Source organism: Phalacrocorax carbo, chromosome 2, assembly GCF_963921805.1.
Source record: "Phalacrocorax carbo chromosome 2, bPhaCar2.1, whole genome shotgun sequence".
Classification (NCBI taxonomy): Eukaryota; Metazoa; Chordata; class Aves; order Suliformes; family Phalacrocoracidae; genus Phalacrocorax; species Phalacrocorax carbo.
The window spans coordinates 120,949,213-120,975,908 of NC_087514.1; the positions used below are offsets into that span (position 1 = coordinate 120,949,213).

At 39.9% G+C, this 26,696-nt stretch overlaps 1 protein-coding gene across 4 annotated transcripts in view; it reads right to left on the reverse strand.

The window, feature by feature from the left end:
• Window positions 1–26,696, reverse strand: part of ATP2C1 (ATPase secretory pathway Ca2+ transporting 1) — a 69,784-nt gene that overhangs the window by 41,750 nt on the left and 1,338 nt on the right. Inside the window, exons 1-2 of one of the 4 annotated variants that reach the window (XM_064444135.1) lie at window positions 9,527–9,632; window positions 8,741–8,891 (exon numbers count right to left, since the gene is read on the reverse strand). The exons of 1 other annotated variant lie outside the window; for it this stretch is intronic. In XM_064444135.1, the coding sequence (XP_064300205.1) occupies window positions 8,741–8,746 (6 nt within the window). In that variant the 5' untranslated portion in view covers window positions 8,747–8,891; window positions 9,527–9,632. Of the gene's footprint in view, window positions 1–8,662; window positions 8,892–9,342; window positions 9,469–9,526; window positions 9,633–26,696 lie in introns of those variants that run through there. 2 more of the 4 variants (XM_064444134.1, XM_064444137.1) reach the window with 2 other exon arrangements.

A 26,696-nucleotide genomic window follows, 5' to 3' on the forward strand; every position in this document is an offset into this window, starting at 1 on the left:
TTGATATTAAACATTTCACCCTCCAATCATGGATTATCTAAAAGAACCTGGTCAGAGTGTGTTATACTCTGGCAAATACCTTTATGGGAAATAATGCTGCTTTCTTAGAGCAACAACATACACGACCAATTTGTAAAAAGAGTATTTTACTTGCCACTTTAAAAAGCTGTCCCTTACCACCCGCAGAAGACTGAAGTCTGCAGACTAATGAGCCACTTTTTTTCTACCATGCCCTGTTTGCTCAGGAGAAGAAACACTTTTTTTTGAAAGCTCTGAAGTTACTGTCTACTGTCTTCATTTGAATGGACAGTGTGATGATTTTTCACTTCTGGGGAAAGAGCTGCAGCAGCCCTGTATTCTAATATTCAAAGAAATTTGTTCCTATTCAACAGTATTTTAGTTTAAACCCAGGAGTCCCCACATCAAAAGAAGTGTACACAGAAAGGTTCTGTCTCTAAAACAGCCACAAGGAAAGAGAAACACTAGCTTGCATTAATGAGTTCTCCTTGCAGAGCAATTTCTATCCCAGGAGGTCACAGTTTCAGCCCCTTGCTATTGTGCGTTATTTCGTAAGACATTAGACAAAGGGCGATATTCAACCTGGCACAGACACCGCCCATTAACCACAGAAATATAAATACCCAAGTTACGAGAACAACCTGCTAAGCTGCCCTGTGAGCCTGAAAAAAATGGCCTTATTTCTGAGTGCTATTTCAGCAGTGCTTAGGACTTTCACTATGGCCAACCACCCGCCATAATGCAGATCTCTACTCCTTGGTACACAACACACCTGCATTTCTGACCAACTAAGAAACAGAAATCTGAATTTCTGATGGCACTGACCATCTTGAATCTCAAGGTTTGCCCAATCTTAGAAGTTGTAAAATATTTAAGAGAGACACCTATCCCCAACCTCATCTACTTCAGGCAATGTAACAAATAATACAGTGCTCCATTTAACATTCAACTTACTAACTCTACAGTAATCTATAAAGCTCAAACTATTTTGGGTGGTGAGGCACTGGAACAGGTTGCCCAGAGAAGTTGTGGGTGCCCCATCCCTGGAAGTGTTCACGGCTAAGTTGGAAGGGGCTTTGAGCAACCTGGTCTAATGGAAGGTGTCCCTGCCCATGGCAGCAGGGTTGGAACCCAATGATCCTGAAGGTCCCTTCCAACCCAAATCATTCTATGATTCTATTTTCAAGTCCTAAAAATATTTAAGTACTAAAAAATATCGTCTATAAAGACACTTCTGAGAAACACATCTCCACAACCTGAAATGCATCTTATTCTTTCAGGAGGTTTCACCATGTCTTCTTTAATTTAAAAAAATAGAAAGGAAAGTAGGACATCTAGTTCAACTGAGGCTACCAGCTCAACAGCAAAGCTGAGCAATTTTCTGTAATCATAGTATATTCCATGTGGTTATCTAGCAAGCCTTGTGAATTACAACTGCCCGCTTTCTAGCTCGAGAAAATATTTCACTAAAATAATGATATCCTAACCTGACTGCAGTACTGTAGATTGTAGGAGTAATGTCAACCAAAATTCAAACTAAACCCCCAATACCACATCTGTCCAAACCACCTTATCTTCCTTTAGCCCTTTTATGTAGTATACAGTTGAAACTTAAGAATGCCAGACATTCAAACTTTGTATTCAATCGCTACAAAAGATTTACCATTTAGAGCATTTCTGTATACTCTGGAGGATGTACTGTGATGAATTTAAAGCCTGAGGTTGCTGAAAGCCCCAAGGTTGCATCAGAGTTATCAAGAACGCATTGAAAAACATATCAGACCAACCTGTATTTCATTGGCCAAAATATTCAGCTTTGATTCTTCCTGTTCACAAAACTCCTTGAACACTGGAAAAGTCTGCTTGAACATGTCATACATTTGTCATTACTTATTAATCAGAAGAACAAAAAATACAGAATCCTAAGCACACACTAAAATGATCAAAACAGTGCTAATGCCTTGATGAAAGCAAAGTTTCAGTTCAGAAACTCATCACCCAAGGAAGAGAGCACTGATGGCCATATCTCATTTGACTTCAAAAAGCATACACCTCTGCTTAAATCCTGATTCACATGAAAACTTTTAGAAGTTGAAGGCCAGAAGACTTTGGGTCTAAATATCAGTCATTTATCTTGCCAGAGGGTTGCTAGCTTTCTAGAAGAGACCATTTAAGCTTAGATATAACATCATATGGCTCCTTTCCAATAGTCTGCTTCTATCTCATAACACTTTGAAGTGCTGAGCTTCTCAAAACGAAGGAATGGCACTTGAACAGCAAACACTAATAAAGAATTTTAGCACTCTGATATACTACTAACGCATCCATGACACATGCAGACATTAGTGGCCATATAATTGCATTAGGCAAAGATGCCAATAGAAGTATTTGCTCAGTATTTATTTGTTTAAAATAATGAATGAAGCTCCAAGACCCAGTCGTTGATTATATCCTTGTCAGCTGTGCACTTACTTCATAATGTGACAGAATAAACTTCTGATTAAAAAAAAAATCCTGAACTTACTGTTTGCAACAGATCTCAGGACCAAGCCAGTGTCAGTGCCAATTTAAATGCAAACATAACTCACTGCATAATTACTCTCCTTATGGTAATCGGCTTTCTTATAATTAGTATCAAGAAAGCAGCAACATTGTATTTGCCAAGCTTTTTTCTGTGAATTATGTATGCAGAAAAAAGCGCTGCAGAAAATTTATGACTTAAAAATACTTTTAAAGCCTCTGTAAAAGATTCTGTAGGCTGCATCTGCTAACCTATCATCCATTTTATCCCTTCTCACTATTCAGAGTAAAAAGTTTACAAAACACATAACTAGAAACAGATGTGTGTCCCAGATTTATACCTTGATTATTGTATTTTATCTTCACAGAATCACAGAACAGTAGGGGTTGGAAGGGGCCTCTGGAGATCATCTTGTCCAATCCCCCTGCTCGAGCAGGCACACCTACAGCAAGAGGCACAGGAACGTATCCAGGCCTTCCTTCTCTTCTCTGCATGGTAACTTTATCGTTCCTTCTAGCTTCTACGAACCACATTGTAAATGCCAAATTTATCACCCAGTCTCAATTAGGTTCATCTGAATCCTTTCACCAATTCAAAAGCAGGTCTCCACTAAAATATATTTATTAACTTACTCCACTCTTGCAAAATTCCACTGTCATCTATAGAATCATAGAATTTTTTAGGTTGGAAAAGAGCCCTGAAGTCACCGAGTCCAACCATTAACTTAACAAAGCCAAGTCCACCACTAAGCCATGTTGCTAAGCACATCTACAGGTCTTTTAAATACCTCCAGGGTTGGTGACTCTACCACCTCTCCGGGCAGCCTCTTCCAATGCTTGACAACCCTTACAGCAAAGACATTTTTCCAAATAGCCAACCTAAACCTTCCCTGGCACGTGAGGGCATTTCCTCTCGTCCTATCACTAGTAACTTGGAACAAGAGACCAACACCCACCTTGCTACAGCCTCCTTTCAGGTATTTGTAGAGAACAATAAGGTCTCCCCTCAGCCTCCTCTTCTCCAGGCTAAACAAACCCCGTTCCCTCAGTCACTCCTCACAAGACTTTTTCTCCAGACCCTTCACCAACTTCCTCGCCCTTCTCTGGACACGCTCCGGCAACTCAATGTCCTTCTTGTACTGAGGGGCCCAAAACCGAACGCAATATTCAAGGTGCGGCCTCACCAGTGCCGAGTACAGGGGCACCATCACTTCCCTGCTCCTGCTGGCCACACTAGTCCTGACACAAGCCAGGATGCTGTTGGCCTGCTTGGCCACCTGGGCACACTGCTGGCTCATGTTCACCCAGCTGTCAACCAGCACCCCCGTGTCCTTTTCTGCCAGACAGTTTTCCAGCCACTCTTCCCCAGGCCTGTAGTGTTGCCTGGGGTTGTTGCGACCCAAGTGCAGGACCCGGCACTTGGCCTTGTTAAACCTCACACAACTGGCCTTGGCAGATCAATCCAGCCTGTCCAGATCCCCCTGTAGAGCCTTCCTACCCTCGGGCAGATCAGCACTCCCACCCAAAAGGTTGAATTTATATGGAACTGAAGCATAACTACATAAAGAAGTGAGTCAAGCTAATGGTCTGCTTATGCTAAAAGGTGGAGGTCTCACTGCTTTGCCCCTCAGTTTTCAACATTAACTGGATGCTTCATGAGCCCATTCAACTTACTAATTCAATAGAAAGCTGTTCAACAGGGGCAAGAGGAAAGAAGGGCTGGGCTAACCTTCTGTTGAGCTAGCAAGCCAGACAAACTCAACAACCATGACAGCCAACACAATACATACAGCAGGAACACAGCTGAGAGCAGGATCTTCTTTCAGTAGTAATGAGACCACTTCATTCAGCCGTATAGAAAAGCATCCCAACATCACCACACACTTGTCAAACTATTTGCTTGCTTTTTTGGTAAAGAGTTTGTTTCTCTTTTGTTAAATTAGCTACTCTGAAAATTGCCTGCATTTTCCTTACACCACTGTTTTTCCTGACTCACTAAGAAGAGATTATGCCATAGACTCCCCATGTAAAGGAGTTACAAAGCTAGGAAAATAATAAATATATGTTCTGTGATGTCTGAACTCAAGCAGATTCCGCATTAAACCACTTCTAGATTATTACAGATTAATATTACTGATTTATCTGCATGGGAAAAAAAATGAAAGACTAAAACTATCTAACGCTCCATCAACCAGTCAAACAAGAGATTAAAAAATTACAATGACTGTTCAATTAAAGAAGAAGTCTGTTTCTAATGCAAGATAAGCGCTATGTTAACTTAGCGGTTCTTTAACTTACCAAAGCACTGTTAAAAGAGAGGAGGGTATCTACTAGAACTGGCCTTCAGTGAAGGCTCTCCACTTCAAAAAAGAAAAAAGAAAGAAAAATCTCTTCTCTTACCTTATCCTCTAAGTTAAACAGAAGTGACTTTTTTGCCAACATAAGTGTAAAGTATTGAGTTCTAATTTTCTGCACGCTGCAGATGGTAAGAAACAGTAATCAATGAATATTAAAATTCTCATTTCACCTTTAGTTTATAAAAAATCATCTACATATCAAAAGAAACATGAACTGCTGTGATAACACCAAGTCCATTTCAGGATTTCTAACATCTTTTCATCACAAATTTCTTCCTTATTGTTTTGGCTATAACTTTCATGAAACAACTGATGATGCCACTCTGGAACAATTTAAATTGTTTTCTTGTTGCTGCTGCAGGCATCCCTTCCCCCTCTGTTTTCAGTTGCATGTACACACGCTCCACCCATTTGTCAGTACTTACAGCTGCCTAATCCATTATGAGCTAAGTCCAGGGTGCTAACTCACTGCCCCCAAAAATCAAAATCTATTCACTGATCTTCTGTGTTTAACAACTAAGCCCATTTTCACCATTCAAGAAAAACACCCATGAAACTCATTAGGAAATTCAACTGCACTGCAAGCACATGAAAAACAAAAATGATCCATTTGTCATCTCAGGATTGTGAAGAACTAAAGCATCTTTTTCAAAGGAAAAAAAATCTTGACTTCTATCTCACTGTTCTTCCAATTATCAAAACTATCCTGAAATTACTGCTGACAGACTACAGGTTGAAATTAACAGCATCTTTGAGGATTAGCTGAAATTAACCAGGACTCAAAACAACGAAGATCAAGGAGGATTTCAGAATCACCGTATGATGTTCTTACTCCTGTAAGTCTGGTCTGAGCTTTTGTACCAACCTTCTACATGATTTTGGGAAAGTCGTTTTGGTTTACAGGTGAGAAAAATGTTACTCTGACCTCTTCTGTTAGGCACTTAATGATCTGAAAACACATGCTACAAGCAGGTCTTGGTAACAAAGCAGTACTCCTATTTAACAATTTGCATTTGTAAACATAGTCTGACCTCAGAGCAGAGAAGCTCAAAGTTGATGCAACCTAAACCGTATTCTTTATTTTTCTATTAAAAGGCAGTCTTCTACAAGACAATCTTCAGTAAAACAAAGAACCTGTCACAATCTGAAAGCTAGTGACAAAAGGAAGGAAAAAAAAAAAATCAGACTACAATTATAGAAAGTTACTGAAGACATCCCAATGGCAACAACAGAGAGAAAAAATTACAAAGCCTAGTTTTGCACTCAGAGTTATGTTTTGTCTAACAGTTGCAAGTTCTCTTGACTGTCTACAGTTTAAGAAAAAGGTCCACTTACAGGAAGAAGTCACAAAATTCTGTCTTTCCAAACAGAAATACAAACATCATTCCTCTAAGCCACAGTTTTATTGACCTAAGTAGAAGTCTTCCTATGATGGGAAAATCTCTCCTTCCCCATTACCATCAGACACATTAATTTTTGCAGAAGTTTAGTCATCCCAACATAAGAGACAGGAACCAGAAGTCTTGAGGCAAAACCATTAACTAGCTTAGAGTAAACATACAATCCTGCTATAATGAAAACTGAATTAACACAGAAAAACATCAGTTTTACAAACCACCTTATCACTTCCCGATCTTGAATATTCATTCAAGTACCGGGGGAGGAGGCACAAATCTGAAATCTCTTGCTCAATAACCAAACTAAAGAGACCTTTCAAACACAAGCTTACAAATAAAAAAAAAGTTTAAAGATATTCTAACTTGTTCTACAAGATTACAAAGATTCTTCAACTGTCTCCTGGAGAAAATACATTGAGGATCCTGTAAAGAATGTTAAAAAGTTCCAGTATGAAGACTACTAGTGTCTAGCTGTCTGAAAATGTCAAATGAATAAAAAAGCTCAGAAATACCAAGAACACCGAAACAGACAGTAGACAGTTGTAAATATATGTGCCTCCCCAGATACTAAATTATGAGACGGGGCGGGGGGGGAGTGGAAAGACAAGAGGAAGTAATTCAAATGTTGAGAGACAACTCAGTCTTTTTAATATTTTTATTCATACTGAAATTTAGCTCTCCTCCTACCCTCAGCAACCTACTCCATTTTGAAAGCCCTCCACAAGCCATAGCACTGATTTCTGCCTTTGAAATACATGTCTGATCTTTTTTTTTTCCCCTAGATGAAGCTTTTTAAAGTTACTTCTGTCATACCAACACTACTAACATTATTTATTCCATAAGAAACTTAAGAAATGCCATCTTTGTGCTACCAGCATTCAGAAACATTAGAATGGGCTGTACTAACTTATGCAACTTAATTATAAACTACATCTATGGTACACGATTCGTTTGATAACAGAACTAAAAGGCATTAGAAGCCATCCTGCCATTTTGGGTTTGGCACACAAATGTCAGACAGCTACTTTTTTCCCCCGTAAGTATATTTCTATTCAATGACATTCCATCTGCCTTGCTTCCCCACCCCCAGTGCTGCCCATTCAAAAAATCGTTTTATTTGCAACAGTGACTGAAACGCAAAGCCACTGACACCACTTCTATCAGCTACCTAGCCTCCAAAACAGAGATCAATCTTCTAGAGATGCTCCTCAACACTGCAAAATTCCTTCTACCTGAAGGTGCTCCTTCCATGCTCTTTATTACAAATATTCAGTTGGAAGACATTATTTTGAAATTAGAAAAGAGTTCTGAATGCCAGATTATAACAACCTATGTAGTTTTCAACATAGGTTGGACTTCACAATTACTACAACTTTCCAGTCATGGAAGACAACCGTATTTCAGAAGAGAACAACATCCAGCCATGGAAAATAATTAGACAAACTCAATCCATTTCTCCATTCAGGTCAAACTATTAAAAAAGCAACTCTCTCTTCAGAATGGGGTGGAAGGAAAAGGAGCTCCTATGTCTCACATAACAGACTATTGCAAAGGAAATCCGGTAGACACTTTAAAAATCCATCTAATATCTTCAAAGACTACTGAAGACATAAGGGGGTTGGGGGGAAACAACAGTTTTCTTATAGATATATATATATAAAATAATAATAATAATAATTATATATTTCAGACACTTTCAACACCCAGAGTAGAACAGAAAGGAAAAATCAGCGAAGCTCACAGTTGCTATCACCAATACAAAGGGACTTTCAAGGTTCCCAGAGCATAAACAGAAGCCCAACATGTTAAAACTGAAATACCTCCCTGGATTAAGTCATTTCCCAACTAGACAAGACGGAAAAAGCATAACAGAGCAAATTCTTTCAGTACATAGAGTTTACAACTCTATACCAGATTTTTCAAGCGGTATAATGCAAAACTTCAGCACCACTTTAATTAAATATTGCCCAAAAGAGCAAAATCAAGACATTTTAAGAACACAGAATATGCACAAAAATATTTCAAAACAAAAACGCAGTTAATGCTTCTCAATTTCATCCTGAAAGATAAAATTTACCAAAAGCATATAATCTAAGCAAATACAAGCAACTACTGCTCAGAAGCCCGTATCTAAACAAGAGATTTCTATTCCAAACACAAAGAGCACTAAAACACCCCATAGATGTTTTGAGTATCTGTCAAGAGAGAATAAAATCTGTCTGGTTAGTTCAACAAGCAGCAGTACAAATAAAGAAAAACCACGGTCCTACAAGTCTTAAACTACAAAACGCAGATCAAAATTCCTACCACGAGATTAACACACGAGAGCAACCCTGCAAACCCCTGGAACGGTAAAACATACACACGCACCAGTAGGAGTTGTCACCAAATTGCATGCAAAAATCCTCTTAGCTCCAATGAAGTCAGTGACTCTGATGAGACCTTTACCTTCATTTTCCATCGAAATCGTACTTGAGTCGAGAGTTACAAAAGTCTTTAGCAACAGCAGCGCTGGAGTGGGAGCTGAAAGGTGAAGAGAGAGATGCCCCAAGATCCCAGGCAATCACACTGCTCCCTCTGCCCCCACCTGCAGCAACATCTGCAAGAGAAACCAGCGCTAAAAAGGAGGAAATTTAAAAAATAATAATAAAAAAAAATACCCAGACTACAACAGCCGAGCCCCATAGGTCTCCACCGCCTTTCCACTCAGGCCAGCGCGGAGCAGGCACACACACACGGGGAGCCCGCAGAGCCGCCGGAGGCCACCGAGGATTAGGATTAGTCGCCCAGCGGCTCCAGCAACACGGAGCGGCGCCGCCGCTTCCCCCTGGCCCCCGGCGCCGCCGCCAGCCTCGTCCCGCCCGGGGAGGGGCTCCGCGCGGAACGAACGCCCCGCGCCTAAAAATAAACCCTCACCCCAAGTAACCCCCCCCACCCCGTCTCCTCAGCGCCAGGCGGACGGGGGGCGGCGGCTCCCTGAAAGCTGGGCGACCCCCGCCCCGCAGCCCCCGCCGCGGCTCCCCCCCGCCGCCCCGGCCCCACCCGCTCACCCTGTGGCGCAGGCCGCCGCGGGGAGCAGGGCGGCGGTTGGTGCGGTGGGGGAGAGGGGCGCAAGCGGCAGCGCCCTCACCACCACCACCGCCGCCACCGCCGCCACCGCCGCCGCCGCCGCCGCCGCCGCCGCCGCCGCCTCCGCCTCCTCCTCCTCCTCCTCCTCTCTGCCGCGGCTCTCACCTCCGCGGCTCGGGGCAGCAGCGGGGGCAGCAGCAACACAGCCGCATCCCCGCTCCGCTCACTTCCGCGGGCGGCGTGGGGAGGGGAGAGGCGGCGGACGGGGCGGGGCGCGGCGCCGGAAGGGCGGGCGGGCGGGGGGGGGGATCCCCCCACCCCATCGGGGCGGGCGCCTGCGCCCCAAGAGCGGGACATGGAAGGGGGGAGGGGCGCCGTTATAGCCACGGCCCGGGGGTGGGTGCGTCGCCACGGGAATGTGGTGTGTAAACGCCCCGGCAGCAGCGGGGAGCTCTGGAGGTCTCCCCTCGCCTCCCCGCCCCGGCAGAAGCGGCAGGTTGCCGTGAGGACGATGGAGCCGAGCCGCCAGCGCAGGGAGCCGGGGAGCGCCGCCGCGGCCCGCAGCGCTCCGGCCCAGGCTCCGGGTGAGGCCCGCTGCCGCCGCCCAGCGCCGGGGCGCGGCCGTGCCCTCGGTCCGCCGGGCCCCTGCCAGCACCGGGAGCCAAGCCCGGCCCTCCGAGCCCCGGCCCTGGGCTGGTCGTGGGAAAGCGATCCCGCAACACCCACTCGCTTCAGAGTTTTTCTTTGCCGCCCTCTGCGCTGGCTGCCTCCGAGGTGTCACGCACACGGAGCAGCTGCTGGTTTTAGGGTTACAGTATACCCAGGCTAGACGTGCAGTTCCGTTCTTTCAAATCACCAGACAAATTATCATGGTCTTTCAAATTTTAGCAAACTAAAAAAAAAAAAAGACTCAATACAGTATCTTAAACGCTTCAAGTGGCTACTTTTAAAACCTGGTTTTAGCTACCAGCTGCATAACCACCAACCCTTATCACTAGGTAAGTACCGTGTAAAGCAAATGCTTTAGCAGTTAGATTATGTTTACCTAGACACCGAAGGAATATTATTTGAAACTACAGTTCCAATGCTGAGCTCTAAGGCTGGGGAAGTTGTTAAAGAAAAGTAATTTCCACTGAGATAATAAATTTTGTATTTAATGTATGATGCACAGCACCAGTAAGAACTAAACGCCTTTTGACTTTTAAGGTCAAAATCTAATGGAGGCATGCTAATTGTAGGCTTTACACCCCGTTTCTGAAGGAGCATGATAACATGGTCTGAGAAATACAATTGTATTGACATCTCATGATTAACGACCTGTCACCTTCACTTTGTGTTTGTTCAGCAGCAGCAGAAACAAAAATCTGTCTTTGTCAGTTCATAAGAAGCATTTAACAGAACTAAATTTTAAATATTTTTAATTAAATCTCCCAACCCGTTAGCTAAACAAGGTGCAGTCAGAAAGCATACTTTTGAAGCTGTTGAAGATAAATGTGTGAGTGCTAAAATATATAAATGTATCAATATATTGTGAGAGGTAGGGAAGAGTTACAAGTGCAAGAGTTAAAGCACAGGCCCTAGATATTTGCATTCAGGAAAATAAGATGACAACAAGCAGGTTAATTGTTTGAGAATACCTAATGCTCAGACCTGTCCCACATAGTTGCCATGTTACTCGAATATCTCCATGGTTACTCCAAGTGTCCCGCTACAAGTAAGTAACACCATCATTGTAGCAATGACTCTTCTCCAAGATACTGCTTCTGCTAACTTGTTTGTAAGGCAAGCAAAGAACCACGTTGATGCTAGTTATGATGCTTCAATTTCAACATAAAAGCAATGCACAATAACTCATTAGGAAAAAACATTTACTTTGTTAAAACAGGTAGCTCTTGCTTTCAATATCTGATGTTACCATTAAATATGAAAAGCTTAGGTAAATATTTTCATGAAGGAAAAAACCCAAAGCTTGTAGGTCCAAATGCTATTTACATCCACAACATACTTGGGCTTCTTTATACTATGCTTTGAGGAGTTTTGAGGAGAAGATTGGGAAAGAATTCTTGAACGTTGCTGAGCTTGTTCACAACTGGAGCTATTGAGATCTAAGTATCAGTAACAAAGCCCACCTACTAAGGAACCATCTTTGTTCCTGTGTCTTAAAAGAGGGGAAAGTCAAAAGAAAGCCCTACTGTATAGTGAGAATTAAAAAAGCTTAACATAGAGCTTACTCTCTTTCACATTAGCGTACATCTGCCAATCAGGCAAGTCTGTGATCCTGCCAGGCAGCTGGGAAGTGCCTCTTCTGCATTATACCAGGACTATATCCATTCCTTGAAAGTTATATTACTGTTTCCGCCACACTACACCTACAAACAGTGACTGTTCAATAAACAAGGCTCAAAGTGTTTTACTTCCATCTGCTGCTGAATATTGTGTCTTAAAAAATCCTGACCTTAATGTCAGCTTGATACAGAAGAGTATTAGGACAGCCCTAATATCTTCAGAAAGCCTCACAAAAATGCGTGGCATTATTTGGCAACCCAAAACAATACTAGAATATGATTGTGGAGATAGTCTGAAATTAAAAAGAAAAATCTTTGCTTACAGTAGCCAGTTGTACTCAAAAATTACAATAATATTTGGTTTACATTTTTTAATCTTGTAAAGTATTTAGCAATAAAATGCTCATTTGAATATCCAATGAGCAAACATGTCTAGCCACAACTAATTCCAGTGAAAATGCATACACAAATTAGAACAACAATTACAAATTCAAATATGAAAGGCCAGACAATCTCTAAACTTCACAGCTAGAATCTCTTTTTTAAAAATAGTGCTGGAAAGGATATGCAATACTGATAGGTTTGAGGGGAAAAAAGACTGAACATCCTAGTGGTTGTTAGATCACTATTTTTATCTTTCTAGTTTGCAGACCTGAAAATACTTTCTAAAAACAAGTGGACCTGCTGATAATAGGCTTGCATTTAGGAAAGCAGATTTTCTTGAGCATTCAGTGGCAATTTAAGCAGCCCCCAGCCCCAGGCGCTCTCCTTCCTTTGGTGTGTTGTCACCACTTCAATGTTCCGCATGAGCAAAACAAAAACGTTCTTGTCATCCTGTCACCACACCCCACTTCCCACCCCATTTCCTCCCCATCCCTCTCCCCCACAGGAGTCTCCTAATTTGCCTCCTGTTGATGCCCAAGTCAGACCTTCAGCGGCCTTCAGCGCTGAAACCTAGTGATTTGATAAAATGGTTAGGTTGTTTCTTTGGGGTTTGTTTGGTTGTTTGGTTTTTTTTTTGTCTGGGTTTATATTTTTGAATAGACAGCTGTAAAAAAGCATACTTAGCCTCACTATGAATCTAAAGGCAACCCAAAAGGTTGCTTTTAGTTGCCTTTCTCCATCTTCAGAAAAATTAAGAACCTTTGGAAGACTTGGAAAAATTAAAAGGTAATAAATGTGTGACATTCCAGATAGTACCATCAATCAGTTGGAAAGAAAGAAGGGAGAATTCAGTCTAATGGCATTAAACAGATAGGCCTTAACCTGCAGCAAGTGTATATGCAAGCTTAACTTCAGGTTTGGTTCAGTCTTCAGGATCACAATCAATTCAACTTCATCTCAAGGGAAAAAAAATAAATGTGTCAAAGATACCTGTAACTGCATGGCTCACAGACTGGAGATCTATTATACAGAATTCTGTTGAAGTCACTTTTCAGACCATAACAGCACTTGAAATACTCGTTGCTCTGAAGTGAACTTCCAGTTCCTTTTAAAGGATCCTGTTAAAGATGCATGTGTTTAAATTCTGTCTGTGTTGAGTAATGCTAATGAAATATACTACAGATCTTGTTAATTTCATGAGAAATTTATGTATTATAAAGAGGGAAACATTTTTGTGAATCGTAACATCAACAGTATTTTAATATGACAAACCTTTCTATAGCAGTTCAGTTTGGGGCAGAAAAGGTTAATATGTGATCCTTCTCTCAAAACAGGCTTCTCAACTATTTGCTTTAGGTATAATTCAAACCACCCTCAATAGACTGAGCACAAATTAGCTTTTCTGGAAGAAAAATGACTTTCTGTCAAGATGGACTTTCATTTGATTTAATCTCTTATTCGTTGTCTTTCTTCTTGATGCCAAAAAACTCACCAGTGCTTTTACAGTTCTCTACAGAGTACCTGTATGACTGGACTCAGGACAGGGGAGGGATGATACTGGGACTTCTAATTTACACACTTTAAATGGCTTGTGTCATTTGTAAATGTATTGCATATTTTCTCCCCACATCCTTTCCATCCATGGTGTTCAACTGATAGGTGAAAGCAGCAATCACCTCAGCTCCAAACAGAAATCTCCAGAGTAAAAATCCATGGTAATTCTATATAAATTCTATATAAAGTCTGAATGTTTTTATATATATATATATGTGTGTGTGTGTATACACACACACACATATATAAAATAATAAAATCAGTTCACAAGTTTAAAAGAAGATAAATGATACAGTTTTCCCAGAGAAAACAAGTACTCATTTCGTTTTATAAATCTGAGCATGTTAAGATGTAAGAAGCATAGCTACATTTTCAAATTACCTTAGCTCAGCCCTGTCTTGACACTGTACAATTATGCTAATTAAGTAACTTTGGTTTATGACAGTCTTAAATTAGATTTCACTGATTTTTAAAACACCATCAAATGAAACCCTCTCATCCCATCGCTAAATAGTGGCTGTACTAATGTTCTACGTTCAGAGAGGGGGTGCAGCACCACAGCAACTTAAGTTGACATAAAATCAGGCTTTTACCATTCTCCTTTTGCTGATGCTCAGTTCTGCGCTTCCTGTGTGCTGGCCCTGGCACCGTCATCTCGTGGTAACCCAGCTCAGGGGGACCGATCCAGCTAAGCAGAAAGCCTACCTCAGAGGCGGCGTTACTGCTGAACTCCCAGAACTGGTACAGGAAGGCAGCGTGGGGCAGTGCCGGGACTATGGGGGCTCCAACCTTAAATCAGATTGAACTGTTATGAACATACAATCTCAAAGGATTCAAGAAAGTCTGGTTTAATATGTCCTTCAGAGAACGACCAGGTGAATTCCCCTTCTGACCATAGCACAACTGTTGTCTCAAACCTGTATTTCATCTTCTATACTTTTCTCGATACCTTCAATCTCTCCCACATAGTCCAGACTCACCTGCCATTCTCTTCCTTCAGCTGCACGGTTTTGAAATAATTAAAAATATTTATTGCCTACTTTCCATAAAGGTTTCCCCTCCCTTCATTTAGGAAATACAGAGCTCTTCAGCTGTTTCTGTTTTACCCTCAGTGACTGTTTTCCAAGTTGACTACTCCAGTAAAAGCTTCACTACTAAAGTGGAAGCTCTTGAAAGAAGTGCATCTATCCTACCTACCAAGGCTTCACGCTTCTGGAGACAATCCTACCTATTTTGTGAAGTAAAGAGCTAGTTTCCCGTTGCCTGGAAAAAGACAGCCAAGAGGTATGTCCAAGGAGATTGTGCTCTGTAAGTGGAATATGCTGTGAAGCAAGTTACTATTGGAAGTCTTAGCTGAGGCAGGCAACATGCCTTGTTAGGATGTCTGCTACCAAACAAAGGTACCGCTCCTCTGCGCTGTCAGCTGCAGCTACAGCCATGTTAAGGCCTGAGCATAGCACAAGGTGGAAAACCACTCCCTCATGAAGGTTTATGTCTTGCTGAAGGGTTAACTGCAGTTCATTAAATGGGAAAGAAGAGCACTGCATTTACTTTTAAAATATTTCAGTTACATTACAGCAAAATGTCTGTGATGGAGAATAAAGACATTTAAACAATTAAACAGTTTAAAAAAAAAAACCAGCAGTAGTGAAGTACTTGAGTTTGAATTGATTCAAAGCTAATGTGCCAAGAATTTCAGGAATTCAGCATATATTACAGACAAGTAATCTTGCCAAGTCTCTCAGCACTTGCAAGTTCCTTTTCAAGACTATTCATGGGATAAAATGGGGGAGAAGGTAATGCTCAGTAAGGAGCTGGCAGTTAGTAAACAGATGTTTACATAGTTGTAAGATTCAGCTCCTGGCAAGAGCAAGATAATTTGTTTGATAACACACTTAAGCGTAATGTGTTGGACTATGTAATTTTATTCAGACTTGGAGCCAAAAATCTTATCAAGTGAAAGCATGTGGTAGCTTTTCAGGTTGGGAGAAATTCATTATAAACTTTTGTTTTACAGGAGAGCTCACATTCCACATCCCTTTTCATTTTCAGAATTACTACTATGTGTATAAAAATGGAAGTCTACCATTCAGAGGGTTTTTTCCTCCCTTGTGTCTTAACAAAAGTGGTCTGAGGTCACCTTTTTGAAGCTGGTAGACATTACTGATAAAAGCAATTAATGTAGCGTGCTTCTATTGCATCTACTTGCTCTAGCATAAAAGACCCCTAACCTTAAGGTAACCCCAAGTGGTGAATTAAAAGACTAAATCTGTATTCAGATGCATTCTTAATTGACCCCAACAATAAGGCTGCAAGGGGAGGACTGAAAACTGTACACACAGGTTACGTAATGCTTAGAAACTTAGTGAAGTACACTTAGTAAAAATACCCGAATTTAACAAGGTTGTTCTGACCTGGTTTCCTACCCAGCTACACAAGCTTGTGTTAGGACAAAACAGAGGTGGGAGCAAGTGCTCAGAAGTGTTCCCATACCACTGCTGATGAATATCAAACTTCAGCACAAGGGAATTAAAAAAACAAAAATCCATTTCAGGGCAGCACAAAAAGGCTCCTGTCTGCCTTGGAAATAGGTGCTAGAGTATTTCCCGGCAACATCGCCATCTTTAGCCTAACTTTTGTATTAAATAATAGATCACGACTCAAGTTCATACATCACCAAGGGTTGGATACAGCCCCAGCTGAAGTTGGCAGGAGTGGATATGGGATGAACAAACCCCATGGCTATACGATATGAATGGGGAGGGTATATTCCATCAGCCTGTCGCAATGGGGGGGTTAAAAGGGCCCTGAGGTGCCCCTTTCTCTCCCTTCCAGTAAATCAGTGACTAATGTCAGCTGCATTCTGTGCATCTGCAACAAGCCAAGAAGCACCAGAGGGGGATTTAATTTAAAAAGAGTTGAAACTTGTACCGTATGCCCTCCTCCCCACCATCTGGCTAGTGGGGACATTCTGTACAGATTCAGCATGCCAACTGCCTATTCAGAAGAAAAAAAAAAAAAGTAGTTTCTCTTTCAGTAAAAATATTAGGCAGTTCCCATTCCATCTTTAAGGGCCTCCAATGTAATCCAAATCTATTGAGGAGTTCTGAGGATACAACCCTATTTATAGACTACAGAAACCAGCAGTGATAGATGAGTGAAAAGCTTGTTTCCTATTTGAAGTTCAGCTTAAAGTAAATTATAACCCTGAAGATTCTATATACTATTTAAGAACTGCCCGGAATGTGTTTATATCTAATTAGAGATGTGTTTTCTATAGTATATCTTACATATTTCATATAATATATTTAAGGTCAGAAGATTATAATATCATCATATTACAAGACGCATTAAGATATTGTTAGATCATATTTGTCATACCACATCAAATATATCTTACATGTATATTTCTGATTCCTATCATATCTATGATTTACTTAATCGTAAATCTCTGTGTCTATATCTATCGTTAGTCTATCATTAGGTTGTATATAATCATACATCTATCCAGCCATATATCTACAGCTTATTTAATATGCTGAACTAAAAAGATATCAAGCTGTAAATGTTTCTGATTCATCACTCATTGACTTGTGGAAAAATAATCCATCCAGGGGGAAAAATAAAACTATTATTGAGAGCCTTTGACGCTGTAGAAGCAACATGGATTAATTAGAAGTTACTTATGTGTATATGCAGTGGGAACCAAAAAAAATCTTGATTTTGCTGCTCGAGGTTACAGAACCAGACTCCTAAAGATTTTTCTTCAGTAGATATAGATTCCAGTAAAGCAGGTGCTTTTAAGAATTCGTCTTTTATATCTCCCATAATTTTCACTGCAAATTGTTTTCCGTTTTAGCAAAGTTGATCTTTGGTTGTTTACAGCCTCACATCTTCAACATGTGTACACTGTCTGATGCTGTTTTTCTCTTCCTGGGACAGATTAACACAGGATTTTAAATAAGCTAACCACAGTGTCTCCGTTTTTCCTGTTGATAAAGTCTGTTATATCCTAAGCCATCGTCTCACTGGAATATCTGAGGAGAGAGCTAGGTTTGAAGAAGCTAAGCTTTGCAGCAGTTAAGCTATTATATCCTACAGAGACTAATCAAGATCCTACTTCTAGGGTCAAAGCATAAAAAATGCAGAACTGTAACAGAGAAACTGAAAATCAGTGAGAGAAAAAAAAATAAGGTCCATTTTTAGATTTGCCAAAACCTTTAAAATCACATTGTCTTGTGCAGTTTGTGACAAAAGGAAAACCACCATTTTCCCCCCAAGTCCTAGGCCACTTAAAGAAATACATCAGATTTGAAGAAAAGAACAAGTGACCATACATTTCTGCAGCCCTTCACACAATTCCAACAGGAACTTTTTAGCAAATATTTTCTAATAACTTCCGGGTTTACTGCAGGCATACAAGGTTCACAAGCACTTATCTTTAAGCAGGACTCATTTTTGTTAAACGATTTGAACGAGCCTAGTCGTTTGTGACAGTAATTCCATTCAACCTTTTAAAATAGCTGTGGCATGACATCCTCTCCTACCATGTAAAGTTAGCCCTGCTCAAACACAGCGCCTCTTGGAGCACTGCAATGGAAGTAGCAGCTACCTGAGATTTGCTCATGCTTAAAATTTCTAACAGCAATGCCACCACTTCTGAGTCCTATATACAGGGTGGTTGCAATTTTTTTTTATGTTAGCCCTCGTTGAAAATACCACACATCATTACTATGAAAGGCAACAACAATTGAGATTGCTATCACTAATTCAGGTTGCCCCCTTTGTCCTAAGGACTGAGTTCAGGCTGTAGTAGCCTATAACAATATTCCTGTGGATGCAAAGCAAATACCATAAAGAAAGAGGTGTGGCATGGCATGAACACCAGAGAAAGAACCAAAGACCCAATTCCTCTGTGTTAATAGCATTTGCAGTTCCTGGGCTTTAATATCATATTCTTTGATATTACATGCTGGTTGCTGGAACTGTGCAATTATATCAAAGATGTTTGCCTATGCTGAAAAAAGTTTCTAATGCTTTCAGTTGCACAGAAAAGCTTGAAAGCATGAACCTCAAAACTTGAATAGAAAGGCCAAAGGAATTTTTTCTGAAAAGAAATCAGAATTTGAAAGGCTAAATCATTTTTGTAATTGTTGGGATTGACAGTCCTGGAATTCCTAGCATTGAAAAGCATTTTCCACTAGCTTTTTTAATGCCTCTTGAGCATTTTCTGCTCTAATTCATATTAAAATAGGTAAAAAAAAAAAAAAGAATCGAGCTGTTATGTTTCTGTCTATTTTCCTGGGGAGAAATGTGAATATATACATGTGTTACTGAGTGCACGTGAGCCCGGTACCTCTTAATTGTAACACATGTTCAGTACATCTGATGGTGTGATAAGCTAGTTTGACAGGGCACAGCTGAAAAAATTCAATTAAGAAAACAGGCATCACAAGCACCTGTTTTGTTTGACTGTCTCAGAACTTTAAATGCTACCTAAGTTTCGGTAGGTTTCTTGTCTTTCAGTGGCATTAGAAATGCCAACATGAAGGTCCTGTAAATTAAATCTAATCCATCTGTATCTGGCAGACTTATTCACAGTTTAAAAAGGGAGGAAACAGTGGGATGGGACAGGGAGAGTTTTTTAATTAAATCCAATGTGTTTCATTTGTACACAAATAAAGCTACAGTAATGGAATATATCTTAGTTTTGAAATATTTTCTCTTTGCCTTCAATCCTTGACATATTTGTGTTTACATACACTGGTCTACCAGTTGTTCAAATAATGCTGTAAAAGTCCAGCTTCGCCTCTCTCTAATCTTTAAGCTTTCTACTGTACTGCCTGTTCTGTTAAGGTTTTTCATTTTACTAGATTTCAGAAGTGGCAGCCAGCCTGTACCACTTTCCCCCCAAGCAATACTTGTCATCAGAAGTCATTCTGTCGTGATACGGCCTAAGTGAAGAACCTGACCATGTCTGATTGAAGTGATATCAGTACCACTAAAAGTGCCTAAATGAAAAAATAATATTCCAGGAAATGTAATGCAATCCTATTTTAAATGTCAACAGTGTAAGACTTCTTCAGCAGACCATCTCAAACTCTGACTCCAAAATATAAAAAAGCATTGACCCTTTAGATTAGTAAATTTTCAACTTCTTATAATAAGAACAGAATACACCATTAGTCAAGAGCTGCCACAGTTCATAAGCGGCTAGATAAGTTCTTCAAGATCTAAGGGACCACAGCTCCTGCCTTTGTCAAAATGGCAGCTCGGTGCCGTAAGATTAGGTTTCTTGTTTAGCATAGTGCTTCCTTCAAGTGGTTTGTATTAGTTGCTGTTTTCTTATGACAATACCAAAACTTGCTTATCTTAAAGTGTGTGTATACAGATAGACATAACATATGCTTGAAAATTTGACTAGTCACATCTGACAAAGCAGCAGAGACCCAGTTTATGTTTCAATCATAAGACGGTAATTCAACAAAGATGTTTATATGAAGGGGCAAAACATCCAAGCTTCAATACCAATTATCAAAATTCAAGAAGAAAATCTACTTAAGCGGAAAAAAGAAGAATCTGCACATCCCTGGCAAACTTCATACAATCCTGAAAGGAATTTCTCTGCAGCTACAGTAGAAAGTCTAGCATAAAGCCAAACCAGAGCAAATGTGGATTTCTTCTGATGCAATTTCTCAAATATTGATCCAAATGAGCTTAGAAGAAGCTAATGTGACAAAGAGGATACCTGAGCTACCCATTTCTGTTAGAAAATAGAGTTTTCCAAATGAATTTGTGAACTGCAAGGAACTTTTAAGACACAAGAATTATTTTGATATGATGGTGTTAAGCATAAAACATTGAACAACATAATACCCATCATCCCCAGAGAATGACAAAGTATTTCAGATTCTGGACATACCACCAGGGATACACAGCAATCAGTTAGTGCTTCTTATGCTTCAGAACAATGAAGAACAGAAATTAGTGAAAATGTTTCATTAGAGAAATGAGTCAAGCCTCTGTTCAACCACAAAAATCATAACACCTTAGTCATTCAAAGCAAGAAGCACTTTTATAGTGTCATCTCAAATTTAACATATGCATAGTTTTTACATACGAAAAGGCATACCACTATTGTTAAACTTACCTTGACCTGTCTAAAGCCATTATAATGAAGTTCTCATTAACAGCTATACAGATTTCTCAATTGTCCTAGTAGAGGAGTACTGTGTCATTTATAATACCCACATTTCACAAAGCACTTGTACTGGAGACTTGAGGCAGCTACACCAAATGCGTCTTTAGATACAGAAATCTTTAGAAAAGCAAAACAAAGCCAGACTACAGGCGCCTCCCTCTTTTTTTAACCCGACAGTAACACTTGGGCTACCGTACCCATAGTACAAGCATTATCACTGTTACCACACTGGCAATAATGATCAATCTCATATCTCCTATACACACTAAGAGACAGCATCATTTCCAGCTAGAGGTTAACTTGTGTGTGATGGGAGGTACTGTTAATCTCAGAGCAGAGATCAAGTGCCAGCTATTTCAGCAAAACCTGCTAGGTCTTTTGCTGGGTAATGTGTCCCATTCAGACCCTTTAGCTGCATCCTCAGTATCCCTTCTCCAGGCTGCCTAGATGTCTGAAATCTTTCCCACTTGGAAGAGCTGATTCTTGTAAAAGTCTTAGATTGTCACTTGAGGACATGAAATGTGTCCTTTAAAATGCCTGTAGTCCTATAATTTCAGGAACTGCATGTCAAACATATCAGATTCAGTCATACTAATGTTGCTGGCCATGTAATGACTCCATTCACAAAGTTCAACAGTGCCATTTTGATTCAAGTAATGTAGATTTTAAAGCTGTGAGAAATTATTTCTGCAATCCAGGCTGACTGTAGTTGTAACAGAGAACTTCTGTCTGTAAACTGTGCACAAAGACTATAACCTCTATTTCATCTATATAAAATATTTTATAGGTGCCTCTAACCAAAATTTCAGAGTACGGGCTGACAACATAAATTATTCCAAAGGTTAAATGCAGCCTGCAGGCTTTTTCTCCTTGATTAAAGACCCATCCTTTGTGCACGCTGTCTGCGCTCACAGTTACTTTGAGATAAGACTTTGACTGTTAAACTCGGCAGAGTTGCCATTTTTGAGGCAAACAAAAGGTAAGGCAAAAGAACAATGTACTACACAAGCAAACGTCTGATAAGCTGTGTTACGGGAACATCTTCACAAGAAGAGTGATACTCTGTTCCTACTCAGGCCTTAGAGTGACTTACAAATCCTGCTCCGTCACAGTTAGGACCGTGATTCAAAGGAAAGACAGCTTGATGCAACTCAGCATAGGTGCTATTATTCAACTCTAATCGAATTCATTTAGAAAGCACTGACTGAACTATGAACTCTAGAAAGGCAAATATGTTTTCATGGCAAGGAATAGCTCTCCCATAACAGTTAAGGGAATATCCTGCCTGGTCTCCAGCAGTCTGGTGTCCTCTGTTTGATTGATTTGTTAACTAAGATGCAGCAGGGAATCAACTACTACCAGGTATCTGAGTCAAGGATTTTCTCAGATATATTCTCCAGGGTGGGTTTGAGGTTTTGTTGTTGTTGTTGTTTTTGGAGTTTTGAGGTTTTTTTTGTTTGGTTTTGGGGTTTGTTTGTTGTTTTGTTGGGGTTGTTTTTGGGGGGTGGGTGGGTTTTTGTTTGGTTTTTTTTTTTTCTTTTTTTTTTTTTAAAATACCTGAGAGGTGCCTGCACTGACTGGAGCTCTTTCAGTGTCTGAAGTACTCATGATTGTTCTCCCCTGCATGATCTCTTTGATGAAATGCCACTCTTAAGGCAGTTTTAATAGGATGCCTCCCCTCTTACTCATCTTATTTTCATTAAGTGTGTGGGTGTTTTACATCTTTGAGACTCTTCTATCCATAAATTCCACAGTTACTGGGGGAGAAAGACAGATACAGCTCACTTCCTTCAGAAAGAGGCTGAAAAGGGTTCTGCCAAAGCAGCTGTGTTAATTACTAAAGACATACATATTCTTGATGCCAAGCACAATGTACAAATTCTGTGCTGCCTCAGTTCTGGACTCCTAGAGCTCATTTGGTGGTTCCCCTAAAGGATTAAACCCCATCTGTTAATGCTCATGTATAGATGCTCATTGATGGTATCACTCTTATGCATGAACTGTTAGCTAGATAAATTATTTTAGCATTCATCTTGTGGCTGGTGTGTAGCTCAAAAATAATTCTAAAGAAGTATTGGCTGGAGAAGCTGTAAGAAATAGCTATTTACTGCCAGGATTCAGAAGGAAAGCTGGTGGTTTCTCAGCACAAAATGATGGTTCCTCCATTTTCTTTAACATTGGTCAGATGTCCTTTGGAAGCTAATTGTAAAGGAAAAAAGTGTCCTGTTGTTTCTCTCAGAAAAAAGTTTTACCTGGGTCCAGCTGGCATTTTCAACAGGAAATCTAAGTTTTACAGCCATGTTTTAGAAAGAGGTAACCTTACAATACTCTTGAAAAGTCATTTCCTCAAATGCTAATTAAGGGAAACCCAAACTAGCAACACAGGCAAATTTTTTTTGTTGCTTTGCCAAATGAAAGATTACTTCAAGGAACGGAGATAACTCTCCCAGCATATACACCATTAAACAAACCACATACGTGCTTTCTATTGTATTTTATCTAAGCAGAGAGGCCTCAAACACCTTGAAATAATAGGCCTTTTATATTTGACAAGAAAATAACTGACATGTTTATAGCTATACTATGGTATTATCAGCAGGAGCAAAGTTTTCTGATTTATATACTCAGAAATGGATTTGACTGGGATTAGTCGGCCATGTCATTAAAACCACAAACCCATTGCATAGTCACAGAGGAAAACTCATTTCCAGGGCTATTCAGCTGCTGTTTCAGGATTGCTTGCAGTCATTTCCAAGGCTAAAATTCACAGGGCTTTGGATTTTCCAGGCACCCAAAAGAAGCAGTAACCATATCAAAACATACCATTATATTTTCGCTTTCTCTGTGGTGTCTTCTTTTCTATATCTTCTAAGTTCCTTCATTATCATTTTTATTTGGAGCTTATTTTTTGAGTTATAAGAAAAAAAATTCTACTTCATCTGTCAATGACTGTTCCACATCCTAGGACACTGTTTCATTCATTTCCTTACTCAGACTGAATTAATATGAAATGCCTCATACCTTCCAAGAACTTAATCATAATCATTTTTATGGAAAAAAATTCAATATATAGAATTAGATAAGAATTACTCTTAAGAAAATGCATATTCCCATAGTAAGTAGCTATACAGGTCTAGATAGAAGCCTCATTTAACCAGAATTACCTCCTAAACTCTACTATGCTGTTAAAATGTCACTTACTCTCAAAGGAACTCTACCATATAGCCATAAAACACATTTTCATACCATTTCTATAAAGCTTGTTAAGAAGCTTTCAGATTTGTATGCCTTAAAACATTCAAGATTGAGTTAAAAATAGGAGAGAACATCTTAAAAATCATAAATAATTATTAGATCATACCCAGACTCCCTGAAGTTCATGCTCCTGGGCCTGATATGTTCAGTAAGGAATGATTCCAGAAGGTGATCCAAGAAAGGAAACATTTAATACACTGCCAGTATGGAAACAGTCTTTCTAAACCATACAGTATAGCTGAAGCAAGCAAGTTTATCCTTCTAAGTCTGGATGTTCTTATCTATACACATGTCCTTATAATCTGTTCACCTCTTGGACTTAATAAGATTCTGTGGTAATTTACAGAATCTATCTTTTCTGAACAATATGCATTTATTTCACAGCTTCAGTCTTTACTGAAATATTTCATGCCTAATGTTCTTTCTGATGATCAGTTTCTGTAAAGTTTCTAAGCAACCAGTAAACAGCATTTTTAGATATCTAGTTTCCAGAGTAAAATGCAACTCATTAAAGTAAGCATGCAAAGCTGAGGTCAGATTGAAACCATTACACTTATTTTAATGTTGTATTTCATTTAAAATGTTTGATCAGTGAACAAGTCTCCTAGGATGCATATCTTTTCTGGAACATCACAGTGAACAGCAGTTCTTCAACAAGCCTCATTACATTCACAGCATAATATCAGGCAATGTAAAGAGAATGAATAATAGCATCACATTCAGTTCATTTTATATTGATAAAGCTTTCTGTCTTGGGACTAACAGGCTAATAACCACATGAATGCATGTTTTGATTAAATGGATTTCTTCCAGCAGTTCGGAGCAGCAGTGCCAGAAGGATATTGCACTGAAGATACTCACATCCTTATACATACGGAACGATTTAATTTAGCATCAAGTTACAGGTTGGTCTCTAAATCATTCAGTCTCACCAATTAATGTTCGAGTTATGACTGATCTATACATCCTCTGAAGTTCAGCTGTCAGGACAAACCCTGACCAACTCACAGTTATTAGCCAACTAGCCCTGCATACATCCTCTGCTTGTGATTTTTGCCTCCCTGACTGTGCAAGCAGCACTATAAGCATCAGACAAAAACTGTCTGAACAGAACATGACAATAGCAGTGTTAGCATGGATCCATCAGCCCTCCTGAGCTTCAATTTAATACCTGTCCAGATCAGTAATGGGTGAATATTGAAAAAACAATTACAAAAAACCCTCAAAGAAAAAAAAAAACAGTCATCTACTCATAATATTTATTAAAAGGCATTGAGCCAGTATTAAGCAAACAATCCAAAGGATTTACCCTGCTAGATAAAAGAACATGGTCCTCAGAAACAAAAAGCTTATTCTCAACACCATGCAGGGCAACCTGCTGAGCTCAACTGCACTTCCCACTCCGTGTTTGTAGAGTCAAAGAAGCAAATGTTAGTATTTGGTGAATATCAGCCCTGCCAACATCAGACAAACCCAAGGAGAATGAATACAAAGTTTCTTTAAGCATAGAGTGCTTGAGCTGTTAGCCATTGCAAAAACATTAGGAGTCAGAAAGAAAATAGTGAACGTTACTGCACCAAAACAGGAAAAAGCAGGTTTCCCCCCCCCCAGACACAAACCCCACCAGTTATAGCCCTGGTACTTTTTTTTCCAAAATATATCATGTCAAAGGAATGTGCCTTTCTTTGCTTGCTGACCTCTCATTTAGAGAAGTATGCTATTCAACATCATTTAGTGTACAAAGAGCAAAGAAGTTTAACTGTTTCAAAGGAATGCAGAATTTCAGCTCTTGCTATAGGCAGCTTCTGAGCGCTCATCGCATAGCTTAATATCGAGCACATATTGGATGAAGAAGAACAGTAACTCAGATGGCCCAGTTCCAGACTCGCCCCTTCTCCTGCCATGCTAAACATCTTCCATTTCCTTGTGAAACTGCAACAACTTCAGATAACAATTCAGTTCTCCTAAGGATAGTCATGTTGCATTTAACTCAAGAAATCATGATCTACCAAAACATTTAAGAACCTAAATTACAAGCCCTACTGCCAAGGACCGAACCTTTTATTTTACACAGATTTACATGACAAAAAGCCCAAATACTGACCAGTCCCTACACCTGATCGCAGACTAATTAACATCTCTTAGTAGAGACAAAGCTCTTACAGCACAGAGAACAGCAGAGCTTAATGTTTATGGCTAAGAAAAGAGTTGAGAAGCAAAGTCTGGGGTTTTTTTTGTACACATATTTAGGAATCAGTTTTCTCAGATATACCAACACCCCCCCCCCCCTTAGTGTAACAAGGGGATTCAAGAATATCAAAAGTAAAAGAAAATTTAACAATTTCTTCAGCCAGATAGGATGGAGGTGAGTGACTCAAGATGAACTGGAATTACACTGAAAACAGCTCATGACAGCAGTGAAATATGGATTTTTGTGATCCTCAACAGGCAGGTAATGACTTCTTAAAGCTTCATGGTCTCAGACCCCAATTGCTTTAAGTGTCCAGTAATTTCCTCAGAGTCAAAAATGGTTTGTTCTCAGCGCCAATTTTCTCAAAATCACAAAGCTCTTATAAAAACTTAAGCATAGCCCTTACTCCCAGATACTGACATTTAGCAAAGAGTTGCAGCTAAACTTCTGATCCTCTCCCTTTAA